Here is a 23,480-nt window from a genome sequence, read left to right as displayed (position 1 = left end):
CGAGCCGCTTAAGCGCTCGTATGCCATACCCGACAACCGATTAATTATGAACATGCGATTAGGCATAGTGTTTGGAAACAGGTAGCGCGTGTGTTATCTCGACGCTAGAACGAACATTCGTTTCTCGTTGTCGCGTATTCCCACGGAAAGACGGTGTACGCGCGCACTTCTAGACGCGGCGAGACGAGCATTTTCTCCAATGGTAGGTTGGCGCACGTAATTGGCTCTGGCAGCCGCGAACTTTTAATTGGCTCCGCGAGCCAGTTTTCGAGGCCGCGCGCCGACCCGGTCTCGTCAGTCCGATGGTTTGTCACTCTCGTTCGGCTGGAAATCACCGTGAAACATCATCGCCGATCAGCGAGATTCGAACGTGGCGCAAACGGAATGTAGTAGCAGCGGAATGCTCGTTGACGAATTACTACGACGTGAAGAGAAACGTGTAAAAGGAGGGATTTGTTTTGTTTTTGGCGCTGCATCGATAGCTATATGGAAAGGATAGTAGTTAATGCGGAATTATTAATAGCAACGCAACGACATAATGCCGCGAGAATTTTCGAATATTATTTGTTGGATTAGCGGATTATCAGGGATCTGTGACAGAACGAATAAAGCAATTATTTCGAGCTTATCGATCGTGGCCTGCTACGATGGTGGTTGTGCAATAGTGCCGCCGTTTACTGCAATCGTTTCGGACAGCCTGACGTCTTCTCCCGTTTTTGTTTGACTTCTTTTTTATTTTAAATCTCGTTAGGAAAGCAATACTTTTTCGCCTGATCCGAAAGTGTCCGCCGCGGGATTAACGAATTTCACGGGGTGAGCCGGCTCTTGGCGACGATGAAAAACGATTTTCTTGATCCTTAGATACAGTCAGAGGTCGGGCGTGCGCGGATGCACCGCGAAACCTTATCCCCGGGGTCGAATTGAAAGAAAATACACCGTTGTTATTTCAATCGCGCAGCGTCGAACTCGGCCTCGAAGCTCTGATTACCGCCTCGTTTCGATCCATTTCTACTCGGCAGGGTGCCTATTAAAACTGACGTTTTTAACGCGGCGGACACCATCTGACCTTGTCACATAATGTTTAATGGTGCTCATACCTGTTCATCATCATTTAAATCTAAAACAATCTGTATTTATCTTTTTACCGTATAGATAATGTGACACGTTCCGAATGGTGGTTACAAGCGAGTCTCTCGTGACGTTCGAAACAGTGAAGAGAAAAGAAGCGTTACATGTGTGTGTTACGTGTGTGATTATTGAAATTTGGGCAAGATCGGTGAGAAGGTAGGTGAAACTGTTTAAAGGCCTTCGTGTGTTGTTCCTATTAGCAGAGTTATAGAATAGTTTTAAGAGCAGAGAACAACTGAAGAACCACTTTTAGTTTGCAATTGACTTCCGTCACGATTTCGTGTTACGTAGAAAGCAAAAACGGTCGAAGGATTTCCTATTATGAAACGAATATTGTACCGTCCCTTCGACTCACCTATCTGCCACGATGCCATTAAAAAACCCATCATTTACTCGAGTACTATTTCCATTACGAAAAACGTGCATTTCCGTTGAATTAAAATAGGCGCATATACTGTTTCGTAATACATTTGTCCGGCTTTAGATGCATCTAATGGCAAGTAGCCAAGACAAATTCGGCAACTTTCTCCGCCATTCAAAATGCACGGTGAGTTTCGCCAGTTCGGTTCTTCCCTTCGCGTGTATTATTAAAATGGCAATTACCTCGTTAAACGGTGCCCTAGCAAGTTGTGAGCGCTTCATGTGTGCAATCACGTTTTCGAACAATAAGCGCCGTGGCGACACGACGGATTCTCTCGTCGATACCCGTGGCTTATTTCCAAGTTAAACACGGAGACGTTCCTCACGAGCAACACGCCGCGGAAATATATAGGTAGAAACATAAACAAAGCGAAAATTTAGGCCGCGTTACTCGAACCGTGCGCCGAAATCGACGTTGCGATCATGCCACGGTTTTCTTCGTCAAGGCTTACTCCCTTTGCTTTCCCTTAAAAGCTTTCGTTCTTCTCTAAGATATTGAATTTCTTCTTTTGCAAATGTGTGTTGGATATTTTTATAGCTCGAAAGTTTTGCAGTTTTTAGTTCGATCGTAGCATTCCACTTGCAATCATGTCTTGGTTAATTTATCGTTATTAAGATGAAATTTTTAACACCGAGGAAAAATTAAAAATTTCTAATTTTCAAGTATTAGAATTTTCAAACTTCCAAACTTTCGAATTTTTTAACTTTCGCGTGTTCAAATTTTCAAATTTTTCGAGTTTCAAACTCTTTAATTCCAAAACTTTGAAATTTATATATTTGTAACATTTCATTTAAAAACTCACAATGTCACATTTTTAAATTACTGAAGTTTCAAGTTCTCGAATATTTCCTGTAGCTAAATTTAATTTGCTAACTTTTATGTTTTCAAAGCTCCATTCTTGTCCATTCCATATTACTTTAATGTAATCTTTGCACATTATTTCATTCCTCGATATTCTGCTTCTCTCCTTTCTTCTCCTTCCTTTTCCTTTGAATTATATATTTTGCTTAAAAGCATTGTTTTTTGTTTGATTATTAAGCTTTTAAACCTCTTATACCTTTTCCAAGATTTACTGACTTTCTATTTCTTTTTTGTTTTTTTTAATTTTTGATTACTCTCGTCCGAGATGAATATGTATACATGGTGATTATCATTCAAAATCCGCATTGATTAACAGAATAAATTTCCAAAAGGAAAACGAGATGTTGCGCGCAACGTTCCGTGTACGGTACTCGAATACTTAAGCTGAGTCGAGTTTCTTCGATAATAAATTTCTGTTAGCAGGTAACAAATCACGCTCTAGGGGCTCCTCGTACAATACCATTCCGCTGGTTCTTCATTAAAATAACAAACAATACGAGCAACTTTCTCGTTCATATTAGTCGATAAACTTTTGTTCGGTAGCACGATGCTCATAGCGAGAGTCAAGAAGATATAGTGGAGGAAAAATGGGATACTAACAAATTGGTGTCTGATCAGTAACGGGCACACTCTACTTGTCGATTAGGCGCAATTAAAGTTTGAAATTCATCGTCAGTTTTATGAAAACTTGTTGGACGCACGTTGATTTAATGCTAATCACATGAAAATACGATTTGTCGATAATAACAGTTTTAAAATAACTTGGATTAAAAATCAGAATTATAAACTTCATGAAATCTGAATACAGTACGAGATACAATTTTCATCGACTATTTTTACATTAGATGTTTTTACGTGAAATGTTGCTTAGACCTTTTAGCGGAAAAATATTTTCTAGAATTCATGCGCGATATGGGAGATAATAAACATTGTAGGAAAAAGAAACAATACGCAGTGAATAGCTCGATTTAAAGGACTTGTACTGTATATTGTTGGTAGAAGCATGCGTTTCCATTTCGTTTTATTTAGAATGTTACACGTGGTTGAACAACGGTTCACAACAACGAAAGCCATCGAGGAAGGAAATCTTGTATGTTTTCGGTTTTGCATTTCACGCAAGGCGTGTCAACGACTTCGGTCAAAGCCCCAGTTTATCGTGAATGGGAGCAGAGAGCTGCAGAAGCGCGTGATGAATCGCGGAAACTTGCCCAAGTTGTGCGTTTCTGCAGAAACGCGAAAGTTTAAAACTCGCTTTCATGAAAGCCTAGTTAGCGCAATTGTATCCATTGAGACCAGCCTTCTGGCGTGCGATACCTTTTACCGTATCATCTCGAAAGCTTTCTTTAAACTTGCTGTTACTGTAGATCCTTTAACATCCCCAACTTCAAACGTAAAAGAACTTAAAAAAAGATATATACGTCGTATTACCGCCTTGAGCTAACCGCGTAATTGATAAGCAGGTTTCAGTGGTCGAATTTGTAATTAAATAAATGATAAAGCATTATTATTAGCATAAAATAACATTATTTTACTGTAGTTAGTTAACTGTCGTTTCTAAAACGGGATTACTCGAAAGCGAACAGTTTCGAAGCCGTGACAACGTTCAGCGTGATCCGGTGCCTTTCGAAACAGCTTCATAACGGGGCACTCTGCTCTTTAATCCGAGTTTTCAACACTTTGCACCTTTGACTTCGTTACGTCCGTTCAGCGGAACTACTCCATCGCGTCGGCGCGACGCGTTCCTCCACCGGCGCGGAAGTTGTCGCGTTCGAAAGCGATGCGTCTCGCAAATAAGAAATTCGTTTAACGGCACCGATAAGGTCAACCGTGGCGCGTCGAGTCTCGCGGCCGAGTTCGTCTCTTCTCTCCGGCAAAGGCGACGAAACTCTTGGAAAACTTTGCGAATAAACTTTCCTCTTTCGTGAGAGCGAAGCGCGTGCAAGAAGAAAGACTGGCAGCGAGAAGAACGATAGAGAGGACGAGAGGAGAAAAAGCTATCCCCCAAGCCAAGACGACGACGCGGTGTCATCTTGACGTAAAATATGGATTATTCCGGGCATTTGCATTCGGAAAATAAGCCGACGAGCCGTCGTTGAACGGGGTCTGAACGAGATCCCTCTCCTTTTCCATCCTCTTCTTGCCTTCGCCGCTGTCTCCGTTTCCTGTCGAGCCCGACAGAGGAACTTGTCGCCAAAGTTTCGCGGTAATTATCGAATCGTTTGCCAATTCATCGGCAATCGACGCGAAAGCTACACCGTTCCCCTCCTTCTGGTGTAACGATCGAATAACAGCAAGAATAAAAATCCGATTCTCCCTTCGAGAACAGCTTTCTTTCGTCGACGCGGCTCCCCTGTACTCCCCTGCTTCCGACCATCTTTTCAACAACGTTTCCGTCAAGAGTCGTAATTAGATTCCTTCGTATTGAACATCGTCCGCATGACCGGACCAACGTTCGTCGATGTTAATTACTTTCCCGTTGATGCTAATCGATTCGATATATCTCGTCCTCGCCCTTGTATTTTCGATGACAACGGAAATCAACGTCGAGCCAGGGTACGGCTAGTCGTTCGCCACGCGACACCGTTAATCTACCCCCAAAACCATCGATGCGTTCCCACTATTTCGACGATCTGGTCGATATTATTATCCAGCCTGGGTACTGATCAACATCGATTGACATTACCGAATTTATATCCAGGAATACGAGAAACCGGCGGGGACTAATCGTTATTAGCAACGACAGACGCGAGTACCGACAATGACGAGATTGTGTTAAACGCGTGGCCCGCGATGGAGCCTGTTTTCCAAAGCGATTTTGCGCGGACGTATCGCCGGGGACAGGTGTTTTTCCCTGTTTCCTCGATTAACGCTGTCACACGCTCTTCACGGTCTCTTTGAGCGTTAAGCGTGATGTCGATGCTTGTTATTTCGTTCGCCGCTCCGTCCGTGTTTTGTCGCGGCGATCGCTCGTTCTCATACGTATAAACGCTTATGGGACACAACCCATTGTTTCCTGATGCGATTTTAAAGCAGGTGAAATCGGGTTAAGTCTGTTTGCGGTGTGTGTAGTCTGTGGTGTCACGCGATGAGCAGATTCTCATGAATGAGCAGAACTGAGAACTGAATTAATTTTTTTTGCTCGAAGAATTAGATGGATAGACTGCCCCTTAATCGGAGGATAAATTCGTGTGAGATTATTTTAACTCTGCGGATATTGACTTAAAATCTATGTTGCGGTATCAAATTTTACGTAAAATTCGTAGAGATGCTTACACGATGAAATATTTCATCTTAGTAAAGTATGACGTGCAAAAGGAGTTTCAACTCCTTCTATACTTAACCGGAATTCCAAATAGAGGGAGAAAATAACGCAAAAACGTAGGTATCATTGGCCGAAATCGATTTACCGATAAATTAAGACTGTTCTCTTATATCTATCATTATTCCCGACAGTTGGAAAGAATTATCTTTTATTAGAAAATGTCTTCGATCGGTAATTACGGCTGCCGAAATAAGATAAATCGATAGTGTGACATCAACGCTATCGGTATGCGGTACGTGTTGAACGCTAGATAAATATACGACTCTATAAAGGAGCTTTCTAAATTTTTAACCGGATCATAGCTTATTCAGAAACTTTTAGAATCACGGAATTAATGCCGAATAAAATCATCGATTTCCGTCAATCCCAATATAGATATAATATATTGCATTTTGAACACAGATAGTTATACGATTTCAGATCAGATCAATCGCGATTTCTAGGGTTAATAAATTCATGCATGCTTCTGATAGGCGCTGAAATATCGGAACCCGCGTACTTCCCTCTTAAATCTGTCGACATCTTTGTATTGCGAAATTCACGATTCCGTTAATAATTTTGGTGCAGAGCCCGCATCGTTTGCCTGGCGTGTACGTTAAGCGATTAACGCGCATCGTTTCAAGAATTTATCGAAGCGATCGGCCGATGTCTGACCAATTTTACATTAGGCGCGAAATTAAGGGCGTGGAGATTTCGCTCGGTGGAATTCGAACCATTCAACGCAGTCGATCGTATTAATAGACCACAGAGGATCGTTCGGTGTCGTTAACGAAATGGTTTCTATTTAATGTAACGACATACCTCTACGAAATTCCGCGACCATTCGTTTCACTATGGCCGAGGCACGCCGGCTGAAGAGTTGCGTGCATAGCGGTGGTTTCTGCGAAGTTCAAGTAGATTTATGCCACCACCAGTGTATCTCAATTAATTTCGCTGTGTATACGTACGTATATACCTATCTGCCGGTGATATTGTTGCAGCCGACATCAAACGAACAGCTCGCTTCCAGGAAAAATCTCAATTAACGCTGATCCGTTACGGGTACGCTCCGACAATTAACCGGCTCTTGGTCGGCCTATACACAATTCTGTTTTTTCCCGACCCAATTATGTAGAAATTTGATGTAGAGAAGTTTTATATACGACTCGTTTCCATTAATTTTTTAAAAACGTCGAATAAATTCGCTTTGTTGCTTTGATTTTTTATCCTTCCATCGAAGAGAAACAAAAAAATCGACGATGTAGAAAACTATGGATATGACATTTTTAACGCCACTAACATGGAAAATATAGTAACTTTATTATAGCCTCTTGTAACATTAGGTGGAACGATTTATTCCTCTGTAGCCTTGTAAAACTTTACTAGATACACACCCACTCCATGGATGCGTGATTTTCAGCATCGTTAAAATAGGAGATATACGTTTAGCTGACAATTTTGGAAATTTTAGATCTACAGCATTGAATAAAATTCTTCCCTGTTTCTTCATCTTGATGCTTTTAAGGTTCCACTGGATGCATTTTTACCAACTACTTCACGAGCTAAACTCGATCGACAGTACTCTCTTCATCTTCCCCTTGAATCTCTTTTCGCCACCCTTGCTGAAACTTTTTTAACAACAGCCAGATCATGTTTGATGTTAACACCGAATCTCGAAACGAATGTCAACGAAGTTTCCTTCTCTCCAACGGTATCCATCTCAAACAGTTGAAACGCGAACCTTTTTCCTGCGTTCTCTTTCGTCTTCCTTTTCGTACAATGAACGAGCTTGCACCGATGATGATCCGTCACCTGTTTCGTCATCGAGCTCGCCGCGAAGGTATCAAAATACACAGCAACGGGAGAAATGAGCTCGCGTTCGAAGAAACTGGAAGGCAGTGGTGAACTCTGGTACGCAAGAGGAAGGCGGAGGGAAAAGGAGAGGCGACCAGAGGAAAGGAAGAGAGCAGGAAGGTCTGTGCACGCTCGCAGATGGCCTCGGATAGGCGCTTTGTACGAAAATGAAAAAGTCACGAAGGCGGAAGTTAAGAGCGTGCACACATAGAGGTACAAATACACGCGTCAAGGGACAGAAAGAGAAATTTGTTGCACCGGGAGTCTGATACACCGTACGTCGAGAAAATGTGCGCCGAGGCCTGAAATCGATGCTCGCCATCGACGTTCCTAAATATTTCTCGCTGTTTCTTCCGGTGGCAGGATTCGATCGATACGCGAATATCTCAGAAAGAAATCTTTCCCCTTTGTAAGTTTTTTAATCTCGCTTATTTCGTCTGGATAATTATCAACACGATCTTCGCTATACAAGCTGTCGCATTGTAACTATGTAAATCAGGATTTTGAGAAATTAGATTTAAACACTTGCATTTCAACTATTGAAAGTATGCACGTACTCGTGTCATTTTCCTAGTTTCACAATTGATTCAATTACCGGCGCATGAAAAACTATCGATATACCATTTTATTCTTCGTCTTATTTGATACTTTTATGTCGATATAATCTGTAGCGGGGGAATGAAACGTAGAACCTGATAAAAAGTTTCATTGGAAAATGAGAATATGCGTCAGTACGTTTTGTAAGCACTGTATACTTCATTCTCTGTTTCGATAACTTTTCGCGTCTTGAAAGAATACGATGAACTTTTCACAACAATAAGCGCAGGGTATCGTTCGATGAAAAGTAGCAGTGAATTGATGCATCAGTGTATTTCTCGGTTCTCCGTATGTGGGATATATTCCAGGAATTGATCGTACACCTAAAACAATTGAAAAATGTTCGTATAAATACATGTGCTGTTTATTCTTGTTTACGAGATACATATAACGAGTTTTATATGTTCTGTCATGTGTTATCTGATTATATCTATGCAGATGATATATATATACATAGTCAAAATGACCACCTTACGTTTCAAGATAAATCTTTAGACATCTTGTCATTGATCCGGTTACTCTCTCAATGTCCTGTGGTGTTCCCCGAAGTTGTTGAAAACTTTGTTCTACTATATAAGATAGTGCTTGCAGATGGTATCGTAATGAACCAGATCAATGACACAAAACGTCTCTAGATTCAGCTTGAAACGTAAGATAGTGATTTGGAGCATCATCTATAAAGTTGATCAGATAACAAAGGATAGAACACATGAAGTTTTCTCATTGTTTTCAGGTCGAATCAATCACAATCGACACTCGAAATGTGTCCAACGCGTTACGGGACAACCTGCATACATTAACTGCGTCGACAGACGCGAAGAGAGAGAAAGAAAGGCAGGGACACGAGATTTTACGCGAGCAGAGAGGTAAACACGTTGGATGAAAGAAATATTTCATTCGGTGCTAGCTATAGACATTGAGAACGCGTGCCGTTATTCTAGCGACATTTTACAGGTGGCAGCGCGCTTTGATAACCTACAATATGCAATCGTTATTTGGATATCCAACGTGAGTTAAAGGGCTTCACTACGCTATGAATATGCAATATTTCTCTACTTTCGAGTTACGCGCTCTGCGTTTTCAATGCATGCATGAACTCGAGAATAAAGTGGATAGCCCCGTGCCTCGCGCCCTCGAAACTACGATTTTTTTTTCTCTCTCATACGCGCTCCCTCGATTTACTTTGCCGGATCGATCGTTTGGAAACGGAACGAATTCTTTAAGATATTCATACTTCATTGTTGAATATTCCATTTAAATGAAAGATAAATACGTAAGATAAATTTGATACGATTGTTAAAAAATCACCCAGTGAAATATTTCAGTCGTACGCTATGCTGAAATTCAAACTCTCGTTCGAAACCATTCAGTTCCGTTTCATGCGCGAGAGAATGTCCCTTTCTTTCGAGTATCCCAGTAAAAGTCGTCATCCGCTTTTGTTGCGACCACATAATACACCAGAGAAAACAGAGTATCACAATTACAGTCTTGGCTATTGATACATTCTACGTTTACCAGTCTCGTTGTCATACATTCCTAAAATCTTAAAGCTGTCTTGGACCGTACAAATCCTCGATTGAAAAGCGTCTGGCAACACGATGTAACGGGTGTTACGTCCTTTCAGTGCCACGTCGGTGTCGATCTTGAAAACGAGAGACACTTGAACACGGTTCTCAGCTGAACGTGCGATTCATGTTTCTCCTGAGCGTGTTCGTTTGATCAGCGCCGGCTTCTTTTTCAGTCACGAACAAGAGCCACAGAGGAGGCCTCTTTGCTTGTTCGTTCGCTGTTTCTCTCCGCGTCCAGTTTCTTCTTATCCCGAGACTTTCTCTAGTAGGGAAATAAAAAGACTCACGAGACAGGAAAACCTCAATCAGCAAACACACCGTCGGGACGTCATGAATATCGGAAAATTGGAAATCGGTTAGCCCTTGGGATTCGACGACAGCTCACAGGCCACGTCTACCAACGTTTTCTTTGGATATCGTCCTACCCCTCCAACGGAATTCCGGCGAAATCCTCGCCAGACGTCCTGCGAGGAATCTAGAATTAACGTTCCCGTTTTATACCCACCTCTCGGTATCTCTTACCACGGAACTCTCAACCGTTAGGTCGCTCCGATATTTGCGTTCCTCGATTTCATCGTAATTGTACGAATTGGATCGGATAAAGAATCCGGATTCTACTTACAGCACGAACGGACTTCTTGTTCTTTTAGGTCGGAGATCACTCGAATCGAATACGATGGTGAAAGTTCAAGTAGGTGAAATTTTCTGTTACGTATCTCTGAGTTATTTGCCCTATTCGAGATTAATAATACGTTCTCGCTCAAACATCATAGGAAAGTTTTTATATTAATTGGGAGAGCTTTTGGTTGAATGTAGAGTTTTAATGATTCGGTGAACGTGATACTTTATACGGTCAAGGCAAGTAATGCGCATCAAATATCAAAATTTTATTAGACATAGGAAATGTGTCCTATAAATAACAATAAATTCTAAGGTAAGTTGAAGAAACAGTGTTTACAGAGTCATCATTTTCCTGTACATTTCAATTAATTGAGTTCATCAGTGTGGCTTCCGAACAGCTTTCAGATACCATAAAAATCAGAAAAACAACGAAAATGTATTTATTATTGTTTTTCCTCGATTACTCGATTATTATTTAAATATTATTGCAACATTGCAAAACTCGAAGCGAATTTCTTCGACTTGGAAAATGTATATCGCGATCCTTTAACAAGTCATTTGGGATTTTCGAGAATCCTGATATGCGCATCGTCTCAGATTTATAGAATCTCATCTTAAATCCGTAACTTGTTTTACGCGTTTCGACCATGCACGCGGAATCTTGCTTGCAGCATAGAAAGATTCCTCGTATCGGCGTTTCTGTATCGCTGGAAACAGGAGTGAAACAAATGGCGCTGGATCACGATGACGCGGCGCGATGGCAGAGAAACGAGGAAGGAAAGACTGTATGCGGGATCATTGTTGGGAAGAGCAGCTTCCGTTAGATTTATTCCTTTCCTTTATTGAGATACGATCGTTTATATTCCCGGAAATAGAAATCCACGTTGGATCCGATACCGAGCCACGTCGCTCAAACGTTTGCCTCGCTTTCTGCATGACCTTCGAGCACTATCGGATCTTAGTGAAACGCACCTAGAGCGTGTTTTTCAAGTTTCATCCGCAGAAAGTACATAAATGGTCTTTGACTGTGGGAGATGTTTAGAAGTTGACGATGGTTGCCACTTTGTATATCATCTTATCCGTTCTGTGACTACTTTAAAGGTAGCTGTCGTACGGGGAGTTTAGATATTATCCGAAGCATGTTAGAGTTTAGAGAAATAGAGGATAGCTTGCACTTGACTTATTTTTAACACCCAATGCTGATAGATCATTTGAGTTGATTTAAAATCGTGGGTAGAAAACGGTATCGTAAGATCTGCATGACTTTATTCGTCAGACTATCTTCTGTATCTTAGCGATGATTGATTAGTATACAAGTAATGCACGCTATTGGTACAGATACTTCAAAGCCTACTCTTTACTGTACAATTCCAAGTTTGCAAAAGATTTTCGTGCTTCTTTAATACTTCTTTTCTACTCCATATATTCCTTTAGGTATATTCTTAATTTACTCTACCACGCTTTCATAACACACTTTTCTAAAGCATCCTAAATATCTGTCCCAAACTCTACAACACACCGTCACATCCAGTTGCATCTTTGCAACTCAATCTCTCTCAATGAAGAACAAACGAATTAAAACCCACCTGCACGCGAAGCAGGCAGAATAACCAGAAATTTGAGCAACGGTATAACATAACAATACACGTTCACGGAAGATGATCTAAAAGGCAGCGCGTTCAGATCGCTCGTAAGGATCTAGCTACCTTATTTGTGGCACGGACCGCCTAGCCAAGCGAAGATGCATTTGCCAGACGGAAGGAGAAGGATGTATACAAACGGCAGTCGCAGTTCACAAGACGAAAAGGCTCCCGTGGGGCTGCATTATCATCCGCCGGCATTAGGTAGCTTGTTCGAGGCGAAGGTGAATCCTTGGCATGTATCGCGTACGCGCACCTGCATTCAGCCGTACATGTGTATAGGACGCGTATTACGTGCGATTTCTATGGGAATACGGCCAGCGGAGCCAGGTTTGCATCCGAAAGATAACCCTAGATGTCCCTTCTACGTATTAACCGTCCTCTACGTTCTCCATCTTCCTTTCTGTCTCTCTCATTCTCTCTTTCTCTTAATCTCTGGTATACGGGTCTTTTCTCTTTGTCATCCACTGTGAGTAAACCCTCGCAACATCACCGTGCAGCCCCTGTATCAACGGACCAATCATTCCCCAAAGAAACTGTTACCCCGTACAGGTTTCCCCTGTATCCCGATTAAATCCACGTGGGACCCAACCAGATTTTACACGACACGGTGCCATTAGGGATAATCGAAGAGAGATGGATGCTGCGAACCGACGTCCTCCTTCATAGAACCCGGTCGTTTGGTTGATTTTCGGGCAATTACACGGTATTGTAGATAAATTATAAACTTGGCTTCCTCGAAATTATGCTTTGGAATTTTTTAATCAATTGGAAACAGGGAATTGGTGGTAAATAGGAATGGTACTTCTAGATTTGGAATATTTCAAGAGATTGTATATCATTGGACTCGGCTTGTCGTGAAACTCGAGAGTTTGAATTTGCTAATGGAAAAGAAGAACTTATAATAGTTTCAAATGGTACGTCCGAAATTTGAAATGTCAACAAGAGTCGAGCGCACCTGGAGGTTTCCTATTTCCTTTAGCATGATTTTATGATACTATGTGCCGTTTTTGTCGGTGGAAAATGCCTTCGTTCAGATCGGTGGAATGACGTCAATTTATAATGTTACCGAATGTATGAACTCTTCTATGCTGTTATGTCTGCAGACGAATTTTGGCAAGATGAAATATCGCTACTGCTGTCGCTCTAAGTCGTTCATAGCTACTGACTTCCATTACATCTGCAGAATATTCACAATCAGTCTGTTAGCGAAATATGTAGAATTGCATGTAAATGTAAGTTGTCTGACCGAACGCGAACTCCGTCTTCATTCCTCTGACACTTTCTTCGCCGGTTCCATTTGCCTTCTCTGAACTTGTCGAATCGAAGTTCGAAAGACGCAATTATTCCAAAGTTATTACCAAAATCGTCGGCTGTCCGTCATTCAGAAGTCGTTTCACCATTTTGGAGGCACTTAGGGAACCAGTTTGCGATCTATAGAACGTTAGAAAATTCTTTTTACGTCATAAACGGGACATCAGTTTCCATTATTTCTTCATCGTTTATCCGCTTAAACAGAAAATATTTCACTACACGATTAACATATTTTCTACGAGATAAAACATACCTTGGATAGGGCAAAGTGGCATTTATTGCGTACAAAATCGTATTCCCATTTCTTTCGTACTCGGATACTAAGAAATTAATTTTTAAGGAATTGAAAACTGATGTGCTCGGAGAAGCTCCGTATCCTTGCGAAACTTCCGTTTGGACACTAGCCATTTTTACGCTCCTTCCTTGAAAATAAGACTCTAGGGACATCGGAGAAAAAGGAAGAGCACTCTGAACTTAAAGGTCAGTTAGTTACTTGGTGAGTAGTCAAATAGAAGTAGAAAGTGGAAAGTTGAAAATACTAGTAGAAAGTAATTAGGTCTGGTGTGACAGCCAGTTTTAGAAACAATCGGACTTGTAACTACTTTTAGTCAGCCAACATTTGGATTTGACTTAAATCATTGAACATTAGAATTGTCTTAGGAATTTATTTAATCCATTCGAAATCGATGACGTATCGTATGCAACATATTGGTGTTTATTTTTATTATTAAGGGATTATCGATTAATATTGAAAAAGCAGTCGAAGAATCAAGATCATCTAGAAAAAATATTGCTAAGAACATTGTATGAAATTGAAAAGAGCGATACCACAACCAGGGCTACCAAAATTTCGAAATCGAAACTTCCATTGCTGGTGACTGACCTTCAGATAAAAATCGACCTTGAATAGATTAATAAATTCGATTAATGTCAAATCAATTCCTCCCAAAGACCTACGAACTTCTTCAATATCTCAAAATGTGAATTACTTCTGAGGTACTTCGATATTTCAATATTTCAAGAGACTACTCCAATCTCGTATCGATTAACTGTAGTCGCCTGGCTGCCATAAAATGTCCATCCAAGATCCCAAAGAGTAACTCACGAGCAGAATTCGCTATAATTTCACGGTTATAAATAAATACGCGAAGAAGGAGGGTACTCGTTGCTCCAAGCGGTCAGCCACAAGGCTAACCGGAAACGTTTTTGTCGGGAATCAAGTTAAGCTCCCGAGTCACGAGGCGCCGCGTTCAAATGGTGTTGATACCGGCGGTCTTACGATGGCCCCATAAACTCAAGACAAATGGCGTTTAAGAGTTTATCGTTTCCGGGAAGCGAGAGAAGTGGCGGTGTTACAGAGAAAATACGATGAACGAAGGAACAAGATACTAATGGACAGTGAGACTGAAGCAGAGGGAACGAGGATCGTCTAATGTCGGAGAGCCAACGATTCTTATTCCCGAATTCGTTTCCACCGTACGTAACGGCAACTGTATTCGTCGTCTATGCTACACGTGCTCTCGGCCGCCATTAACATTTTTACGAGATCACGTAACTCACTGTGTTCGTTGGAACATCGTGTGATTTTCTTTCCGTCTGTAACGATGGTTACGAGATTTAATAGGCGAAATAAACGTGGACTATGGTATGCAATTTTTACGTTACTAACTTTGGTTAATATCATGGAGATTAAGCTCGATGTTTAGAGCAGGCCGAAAGAAGAATATGTGATATAATACAACATTAGAAATGTGAAAGAGTGTTTAATGCGAGTACTCGAGGTTACCATATGGACGAAAGGTACAATGGATCGTACTCCAAGGTGGATCGTCAGCTTGGATCGAGTTGTCTTTTTAGAATGTCTACGTCACTTGTCACTTGAATAGTTACGAAAACCCGTTTGAATTGGCCAATTTGATTGTCAATTAGAATTAAGAAAATAGATCAAGAGTTAAGAGTAAAGAGCCGAAACTAGGACATTCTTAATATAATTAACGATTTACAAGTACAAATCTATCTATAGTCTCATGTTCCTACGATACTATTGTAGTATTGGTTAGACTGTTTTGTGACGATTAGCACAAACTTTGCTAAACAGTAAAGTGATGTTACACTTGAGTTAAGTTACTTACAGTACTACCGTGAATTTCAAAGGAATATTCAAATCAGTACGTAATATAGGTGACGCAAGCGGATGGATGATCCCATAGATCAATTGTGGCCTTCGAAGGGCCTCCTTATTCGGTTTTGTCTCTCTGTGTATGACACATTGTGTTTTATGTTGTGTTTGTATTATACGCATGCTACGCATAACCGTGATAATAGCATACTAATCGCATAACATTACAATAGAGACAGCTGATGTCGGAAGCAAAACAGCTTCGAGCAGAGCTGGTATGGACAATGCTGAGAGAGTTTCCCTGTTTGGTTTCAAAATTTCCCGCCGCACAATCAGGCGATTCGACAGCGCGCTAATTATCTCTCATTAGCATCTAAATTTTTCCTCGGCACTTGTTATAGATTAAAACAGCGTGATTTCATAACGAATGAAAAAAACTGCGAGCGCACTACTTCTAGCGAATTGCGCATTTGTTGACACGACGCGATCTCAGGAAAGCCGTATGACCGTGAATGACCGATATGAGCCGTAGCGATTTTTCTTATTAATTAGAGTATGAACATCTGAACGAGATAGATGTGTGATAGATGATTCGTTTAATCTCTCACTGTACAATTGCGAAAAGAGTAAAAACATGGATAACGAAGATTATGGAGACATGTAAAAAGCCATAACTCAAGAAAGTGACTTTAACATTCGATATCATCTGATTCGGATTTTGATCTGACCGTTGTTACAGTTAACTCGTTGTATCGTATATCTTAGATTCGCTCCTCATAACCACCCTAAAAATGATGATACTATGGAGTATTGTTAAATGTAAGAGAAATTTACATATGTACGTATTTATATTCCCATTCTCATTTTCAGGATCATTTTAATCTGCGCCCGTAGTCGATCATTTCTAGGAATCAATTGCTGTATGACGAATGATTATGTGGAATTATTGCTATCAGAAAGAGATGACATTTCAGAATTTCCTTCTCGGTTTTTCGAATATTGTTTTGCAATTGACAAGATGGGACGATTGTCCTACGCAGCCATATAACAATCGTGTTCTCTCTCGAGGAGATCAAACGTTCTGTTTTTCGTAGATTCGAGAAAATCACGCTCATGGGTCGCCTCGTTCCATCGTCGAGACTTCCGTGGATCCTGCTCGTGATACGTCCAACCAAAACGAGCAGCGAACTAACATCCTGAAGTGAAACTTTCGGAATCTCCGGAGAACGAAGACGAGGATACGTTTGTACGCCTCGTATTCCCGGGGGTTCGCCTTCCTTCTTCCTACCTTTCTCTCGATTTTCCCTCTCCAGTTTCTTCCTCTATTATATCCCACCCTTCACTTCCGTATTCCTCTTTCGTTCTAGTAACATGCGGTTGAGTAAGGGGACGGGATACCGCGTCGACGCTGTGTTTGGCGACGATTGACGTCGTCGATGGTGATGCTACACGACGCCGCAGTAGATTCAATGGGGGCCTAGATAAAGTTCTTGATATGCTGATACGTCGAGTTTGTTGCTGCAATACATAATTTAGAATAAAATAAAATAGAACAGTAAATATATAAATTTAACAACGAGATACAGATAATACAATAATAACTTAACTTTGTACTTAGTTTCAAAGTTTGTTTCTCTCTGAACTCTCGCGTGACTTTCTCAATTCTTATACAATTCACACAGAACTTTCAGTTTTCAATCATACCACTCTCTTAAAAATCTGACACGTACAAAGTATTCTTATTCTTTTCACATGCAACCAACACTCCTACAGTTATATTATATTTATTACAACATTTGCATGCTAATTAATTAAGTCCAAATATATTACATTTCTTATTTAACACAAATATATAAAAAAAGAGAATGTATGTGCCAATACTTCTTGTAGCCATTGTACATGTTAAATTTTCACTCACATTTCCTAAGGCGCTCATCATTATTTATAGATAAACATTTCCTCGGTTCTTAATCGCTTATCAACCATACACGCTCATATCACTCAGCATTTCAAATTTCTCTCTCTTGACAATGCTCTTTTTCTCTTTGGCATCCGCTTCCTCTGTCTATCAAGACAGTCCTCCCCTAAAATTTTGTTAATTAATAAAATATCTATCAAAGGGTGTCCAGCATGCAGCTCTTCACCTGGATAGTTGTTTAATAATCCAAGTAGATGAAACTAACGTAAACCCTTCAAAAAAGTTTTCAATTTTTCCTGTGTTCTTGTCACTGACCGGAAATTAGAGGCGCCCCATTGTGTGCCTTTGTCCCGTTCGACTCGCGTGACTTCCTTTTTTTTCATTGCAGTCCCATGGTCAACCAGTGGTGGTTACGTGGCACGACGCGACGTGCACACTTGGCTTATGTCGACGCCGACGTCAAGCCTCGTTCGTTACGCGGCGACGTTTTCGTCGTAAACCCGTTGAAAACCGGGCCAGACTCGGGAGCTTGATTAATCGTCAGCTCGAGGCGCCGCGTCTTTTTGCAGCCGTAAAAATTTGTTGTGCATTCGGCGGGGAAAAAAATCGTTGCATTTGCTTGATGGCAGCGGGAGTGAAGTGTCACGGAGAGGAACGGGGCTAATGTTCTTTTTAAACTTTGATCTGACACATTCTGGACAATGCTGGAAATTTCTTTGTCTATCGTTTACAGTCGAAATACTTTGTATGGTAATATCACATAGAATTTCGAAGTCTTTACGTTTTTATATTTTCAGATTTTCCTACATTTAAGTTATGTTTTGAAGTTAGAATATTAGATTGGTATCCGAATAAATAATCGACGTAGAATAATTCAAGTGATTAGTCTCGATCGAGTTTGTGTTTGGTATTTGCTTATCTCGATTACGTTTCTGTCTTAATAAGGATCAATATTAATTATGTCAAACGTATCGGTATATCTTTCGTTCGTTGCAGAAGTAAAACGTTTGAAACACGTAGTTTCAATGAATTTGATAGTTTTAGTGCTAAATTTGCGATAAGATAGTTGCGCTGAAGTATAAAGAATATTAGATATACAAACATATTAATGCTTTAAATAAAAGTTAGTTGTAATATTCCATGATCGTAGTCACGCACAAATAGAACACAGCGAAAGAACAGGACATATCAACAAAGATCAGAGAGAGAAACGCGGTCGCAGCCTGGTAATCCAGATTACAGAACGTTTTCCGTGCTTTTTGCGTTTCCCTGTCGGCCTTTCAATTACTGGAAGCTACGAATCTATTTTTCCCATGGCGCAGCGCGCGGACCGGTAATTAGGTGGCGTATATAAATTCGTTAACTCTTTTAAAAGGTTAATGGTCCATGTGGCATTGGCAAAGAATCACCTTCCCCGGTACTTCTGCTTTATTTCCCTACCGAATTATTTAAAGGACTTGGAATTGGAATTGAATGCGGCCGGAACGAGCAACGGTTACCAATAGACCACCAGTCGTTCCATATTTTCATGGAGCCGTTATAGCAAAGAGTCGCTCGGCCTCTTAATTAATACCTCCTCAAATTTACAGACCTCATCGAATTTTCGAACGTTTCTCACATAACTTCAATTAACGAATTGTTTTCTTTCACTTGTGTCTTTGTGTTTACTTTGTAATTTTAAGATTTGTTCTATAGCCGGACTATATTTATACGGATGAGTTTATATTAGGCTTTAGACGTATGGTCTCGTAGTTGAACTTTTATTATCCAATCTACGATCAAATGGAGTTTCAGCTTCGATTACGTGAATATACAGGATGGTTGGTAACTGGTGGAACCAGCGGAAAGGGGGTGATTCTACGCGAAAAAAGAAGTCGAAAATATAGAATAAAAATTTTTCGTTTGAGGCTTTGTTTTCGAGAAAATCGACTTTGAATTTTCGCTCGGTACGCGTGCAATTTACCACGTCTCGTTATAACGGATCTCACTGTAGATCGTTATCTCGATGAAAAAATTAAAAAAAAAATTTTTTTATTCTATATTTTCGACTTCTTTTTTCGCGTAGAATCACCCCCTTTCCGCTTATACCACCAGTTACCAACCACCCTGTATATTCTTACTTTCTTGCAATTTATCCTTACACGTATATACAGAGTGTTGCAAAATGTATGAACGTTGCTTGTAGCGTAGATTCTAGATTTTAATAAAATAATAACGAAATAAATGCCGCTAAAACTTATTCCTCAAGTTATAAATTATTTAATTTCCCGTTAGAAACATCTCTACAAATGTAACCCACTTTACACCTGTGTGCGTTTTTTGTAAATGACGCAGATACAACGCATATGCTCAAGTTCAATTTTCTTAACGTTAGTTTCTATTAAAAGAACAGAGATTGAAATGAGTTAATATTTGCAAGAGTCAAGTTATCCAACAAATTATTTGGCTCGATTTCAGCCAGTTTTCATCGTTGGTCAATAATCGACGTGCTTACAAAAGGGGTCAATTTCTCTTGTGATTACAGCAACGTCCGCTGCGATTTACGGCGGCGGTGCAAATGTTTCAACGATATTTCAATAAGCACACAGGCGATACGCGTTATTACGAGCGTAGCAAAATGACCTTCGAACATTGTTGATACGTCCACGAATGGATACATATGATGTTTGCTAGAAAGATGTATGCTGATGCTAATGTATCGCGAAAGCGAGCAGCTGAACTCTGTGAACGAGCCGTCATGCGCGTTTCCATATTTGGGTATTGTTTAGAACTCCGTTCTAACGTGAAATATATTCAGTGTGGCGGGTACAGTATGTAGCAGCCATTAAGCTTTAGAGTAGGATGTATTTGGTAATGAATTGCTTAATTGAAATGGTTACATACCTAATCCTATATTAAATATGGAGTATCCATTGTTTCGGATTCGGCATTTCCTATTTAATTTAGTAAACTAATTCGATAATTTGACGAATTAAAATTTTAACTGCGACCGTACTACGTTTCTCTCTTCGATTTACCAGTGTAAAAATAAAAATAATTCCTTCGTCCAACCATAAAGAAAATTTAATTAAGAGCTCGTTATCGAAATACCATCCATCAGCAAACGCCCTCATAAATACGATCTCCCATCCGATAAATTGCCCGACCATCTATCCATCGTTTATTTTATACGTTGGATCCATGATCTCAGCAGTTTCGTCGTTCGTCATTATAATATTACACACCCCGCCGATCCCGAGGCATCTAAACCACAGGAAAAACCCGAGCAGAAATTATCAGAATCGAATTCTCATAGGGTAACGAAAGCAGTAGGAGGGTTATATCGAAATAAATCGCGTACCGGAAGCGTAGGACCGCTGTTGGGCGCGCCGCGGGCGCTTGCTTGCATTGTTGATCGTGCCCAGAGTGTTTTTTCCCCCTGTTTCCACTAGGGACGGATTGCCGGAGATGGTAGCTCAAAGCGGAACAGCTCACCGCGTTTTTCCTTTGCGATGACGCCGGGTAAAAGAGCACTTTTCTATTAACGAAGCACGCGCGTTCACCTACCTATCCACTGACGAGAAGGCTCAGGTATTTATTTAATAAAACGCGACTAGAAAGGTGAACGGTACGAGGGAAAAGGATGAAAGGGGAAGGGAAACAGTAAGAGGGGGTTGGATTACAGATTTTCCAGATAAAGGGAAGCAGAATGGCGATGCCGGACAAGCCATGCAACGAACACCAAAGAAATTTCCTTTACCTCATAATTTGCCTGTGTCTAACTTGCTTCCCTTTACCTTCTTCCACCGTCTCTCTGCCTCTCTCTCTCTTCCTCCAGGTATGCTGTTCTTTCTCGAATACTTTGCATCTGATTTTATACCAGAAGTTTGGAACGCACGACTTTAAATGGACACACTTTTTATGCAAAAAATCGCCGGCATTCAACGAGCACGTTTACTTCCGCGCGATCAAATATCGAAGGACCATCGTTTATCCCTTTAAAGCTAACGCGTCGTGAAATCCTTTGAGGGAATTTTTTCTTTCTTTTCCTCTTTTTCTACCTTACTCTTTCGGTTCGTTGCTATTGTTTATTGATAGATCGATGCGGGAAAGGGAGAATTTATATACAGAGGAAAGTCACGCAAACGATAGAACAATTGTACCAGAAAAATGCACGCCCGATCGAATCTCGTAAACGAAATATAGGATGACGAACCATGAAACCACGTATTCGTAGTTACCAAATATGTAGTTTTCATCACTTGAACTCTCTTTATACGTCCTTCTTTGTCCTTCTGTAATCTCTGACGGATTACTGATATCGTTTATAGTCACTGAATGTTGTACATTTAAATATCTCTCCATTGCTTAATCTTAAGCTCAATTCTGGCAACACGAGAAAGTAACAAAGTGGTTGTTGAGTGATTATTTCGTCTATTCTATTAATTTATATTAAGATTCTGTGACAATTCTATGTTCCATGGTCTATTTAAAGCTCTATTGAAAAATTGTATATTGGAGTTTTTGAGACCTCGGGTTCTCCCTTTCATTACATCTGATATGGGGAAACGGATATAGAACGACATGGGAATGGCAGTTTGACAAAGCCTGTGAAAAATTTCACACAGCTGAAATTCGAATTGGACGGATTATTGGAAGTTGGGGAACCGTGGGGATGATCAGTCATCGTACGACCTATAGAAACTACCGGTATCATAACGGTACTTGGTATCGAGGTATGGCCAGGATAAAACTGCGAAAACCAAACAGCATATTGTATGGAATCCATCAAATCACTAATCACGTCACGTACCAGCTGAATATCGATAGTAGCAATCGAATCGAAATAACGATCATATCCGACCGAGTCAGAAATCTTTTCTAGCAGAAAACTCCAACACCATCAAAAGCTAACAACCCCTAAACTCGTCCAGTATCATTCGATCGCCATCACCGAGGTGATCGAACGAATACAGGTAAACCAATCGCGATTCGACATCACTGTGAAGAAACGAAACGAAACGAATCGAAGGGACTAATCGAGCGGACCAATGAAAGATGTACGACGTTGAAGGAAGTTATCCGAAGATCGGAAGCGGATGAGAGGGTACCGAAGCATGGAAGTTGGTAGGGGGGAGGTGGGTAGGACCAGTGGGTAAAAAAGGATTCGTTCCCTGTGAACGTTGAACCGTACACAGCTCGACGTCGCTTTTATCCACGACGAACAACGACTTGGCTCCACTTTCAGCCGACGAGTTCGCGTTGCCTGGCCATGAAAAGGCGTTGCAAGGCCGGGACGGGGGCGGTTGGACGTTGCTGGAATTTGTCCGTTTCATTTACCACGAGATATTTTCGGCCGCGAAGCCATGGAACAGAAACTGGAAGGGAGAGGGAGAGAGAAAAGGAGTGAGAAAAAGCCCCCGGTGGTACGGACGAAAGTTATATTGCATTTATTGCGAAATGAAGTTCCTCGAAGCGACTATTCTCAGTGTTCTCTGGCAACTGAGCAACCCTCGACGGCGGACTTTCGTCGCTACCAAAACGTTTCTGGCGTCGTCGATACGAGACAACGAACCTCATCCCTTTTCACTCTGGAACACGTCCTCTATTTCTCTCGCACCGCTATCCTGACCATCCAGCTTGGGTACCCCTTTCCGCCCTCGTCCCACCCTTCGTCTCATCCACGAATACTGTATGACCATTGTCGAGATTTTCATTGTGCGCAGTAGAAGCGAAGAAGAGAACCGACTGTCCGAGCAGGCAGTAGTTTCTAACGAATTGGTCGGCCGGAAACTGTCCTTCGCCCGGAGCAACCTGCTGGGACCCTGGCTAAATAGGAGGCTTCCTGCGGGATCCGGACGTACTCCGTTATTCCCTTTCTCCTTCTTTTCCTCCTCTTCTCTCTTTACCTCTCTCTCTCTCTCTCTCTCGTTTTGACTTTTTTCTTTTTTTCGTCTCTTTTTTCTGCGGTTTTTTCTTCTTTCTCCCATCTGTGTCTCGATGGCGGAGCGAGAGGTCTCTACGAGAGGTCGTGAGGAGCCGGTTATTTCTACTGGTTCTCTCGGAATGTCGGAGTAGAAAATATTTCGACTACTTACGCCAGATGAACCGTCTACTCTTGGTCTGTTAATTAACTTATCTCGGCAAACTTTTCATCCT

The 23,480-nt window shown here is 41.1% G+C and overlaps 1 protein-coding gene across 9 annotated transcripts in view; it reads left to right on the top strand.

The window, feature by feature from the left end:
* LOC117234727 (zeta-sarcoglycan) overlaps window positions 1-23,480 on the top strand; it is a 218,461-nt gene that overhangs the window by 143,741 nt on the left and 51,240 nt on the right. The window contains exon 1 of one of the 9 annotated variants that reach the window (XM_033496216.1): window positions 953-1,284. The exons of 7 other annotated variants lie outside the window; for them this stretch is intronic. In XM_033496216.1, the coding sequence (XP_033352107.1) occupies window positions 1,172-1,284 (113 nt within the window). In that variant the 5' untranslated portion in view covers window positions 953-1,171. Of the gene's footprint in view, window positions 1-952; window positions 1,285-9,004; window positions 9,029-23,480 lie in introns of those variants that run through there. One more of the 9 variants, XM_033496221.1, reaches the window with a different exon arrangement.

Source organism: Bombus vosnesenskii, unplaced genomic scaffold (genome assembly GCF_011952255.1).
Source record: "Bombus vosnesenskii isolate JDL3184/JDL3185 unplaced genomic scaffold, Bvos_JDL3184-5_v1.1 scf7180000013308, whole genome shotgun sequence".
NCBI classification, from domain to species: domain Eukaryota; kingdom Metazoa; phylum Arthropoda; class Insecta; order Hymenoptera; family Apidae; genus Bombus; species Bombus vosnesenskii.
Note: the sequence above shows the minus strand (reverse complement) of the source record. Positions and strands in the feature narration are given on the sequence as shown.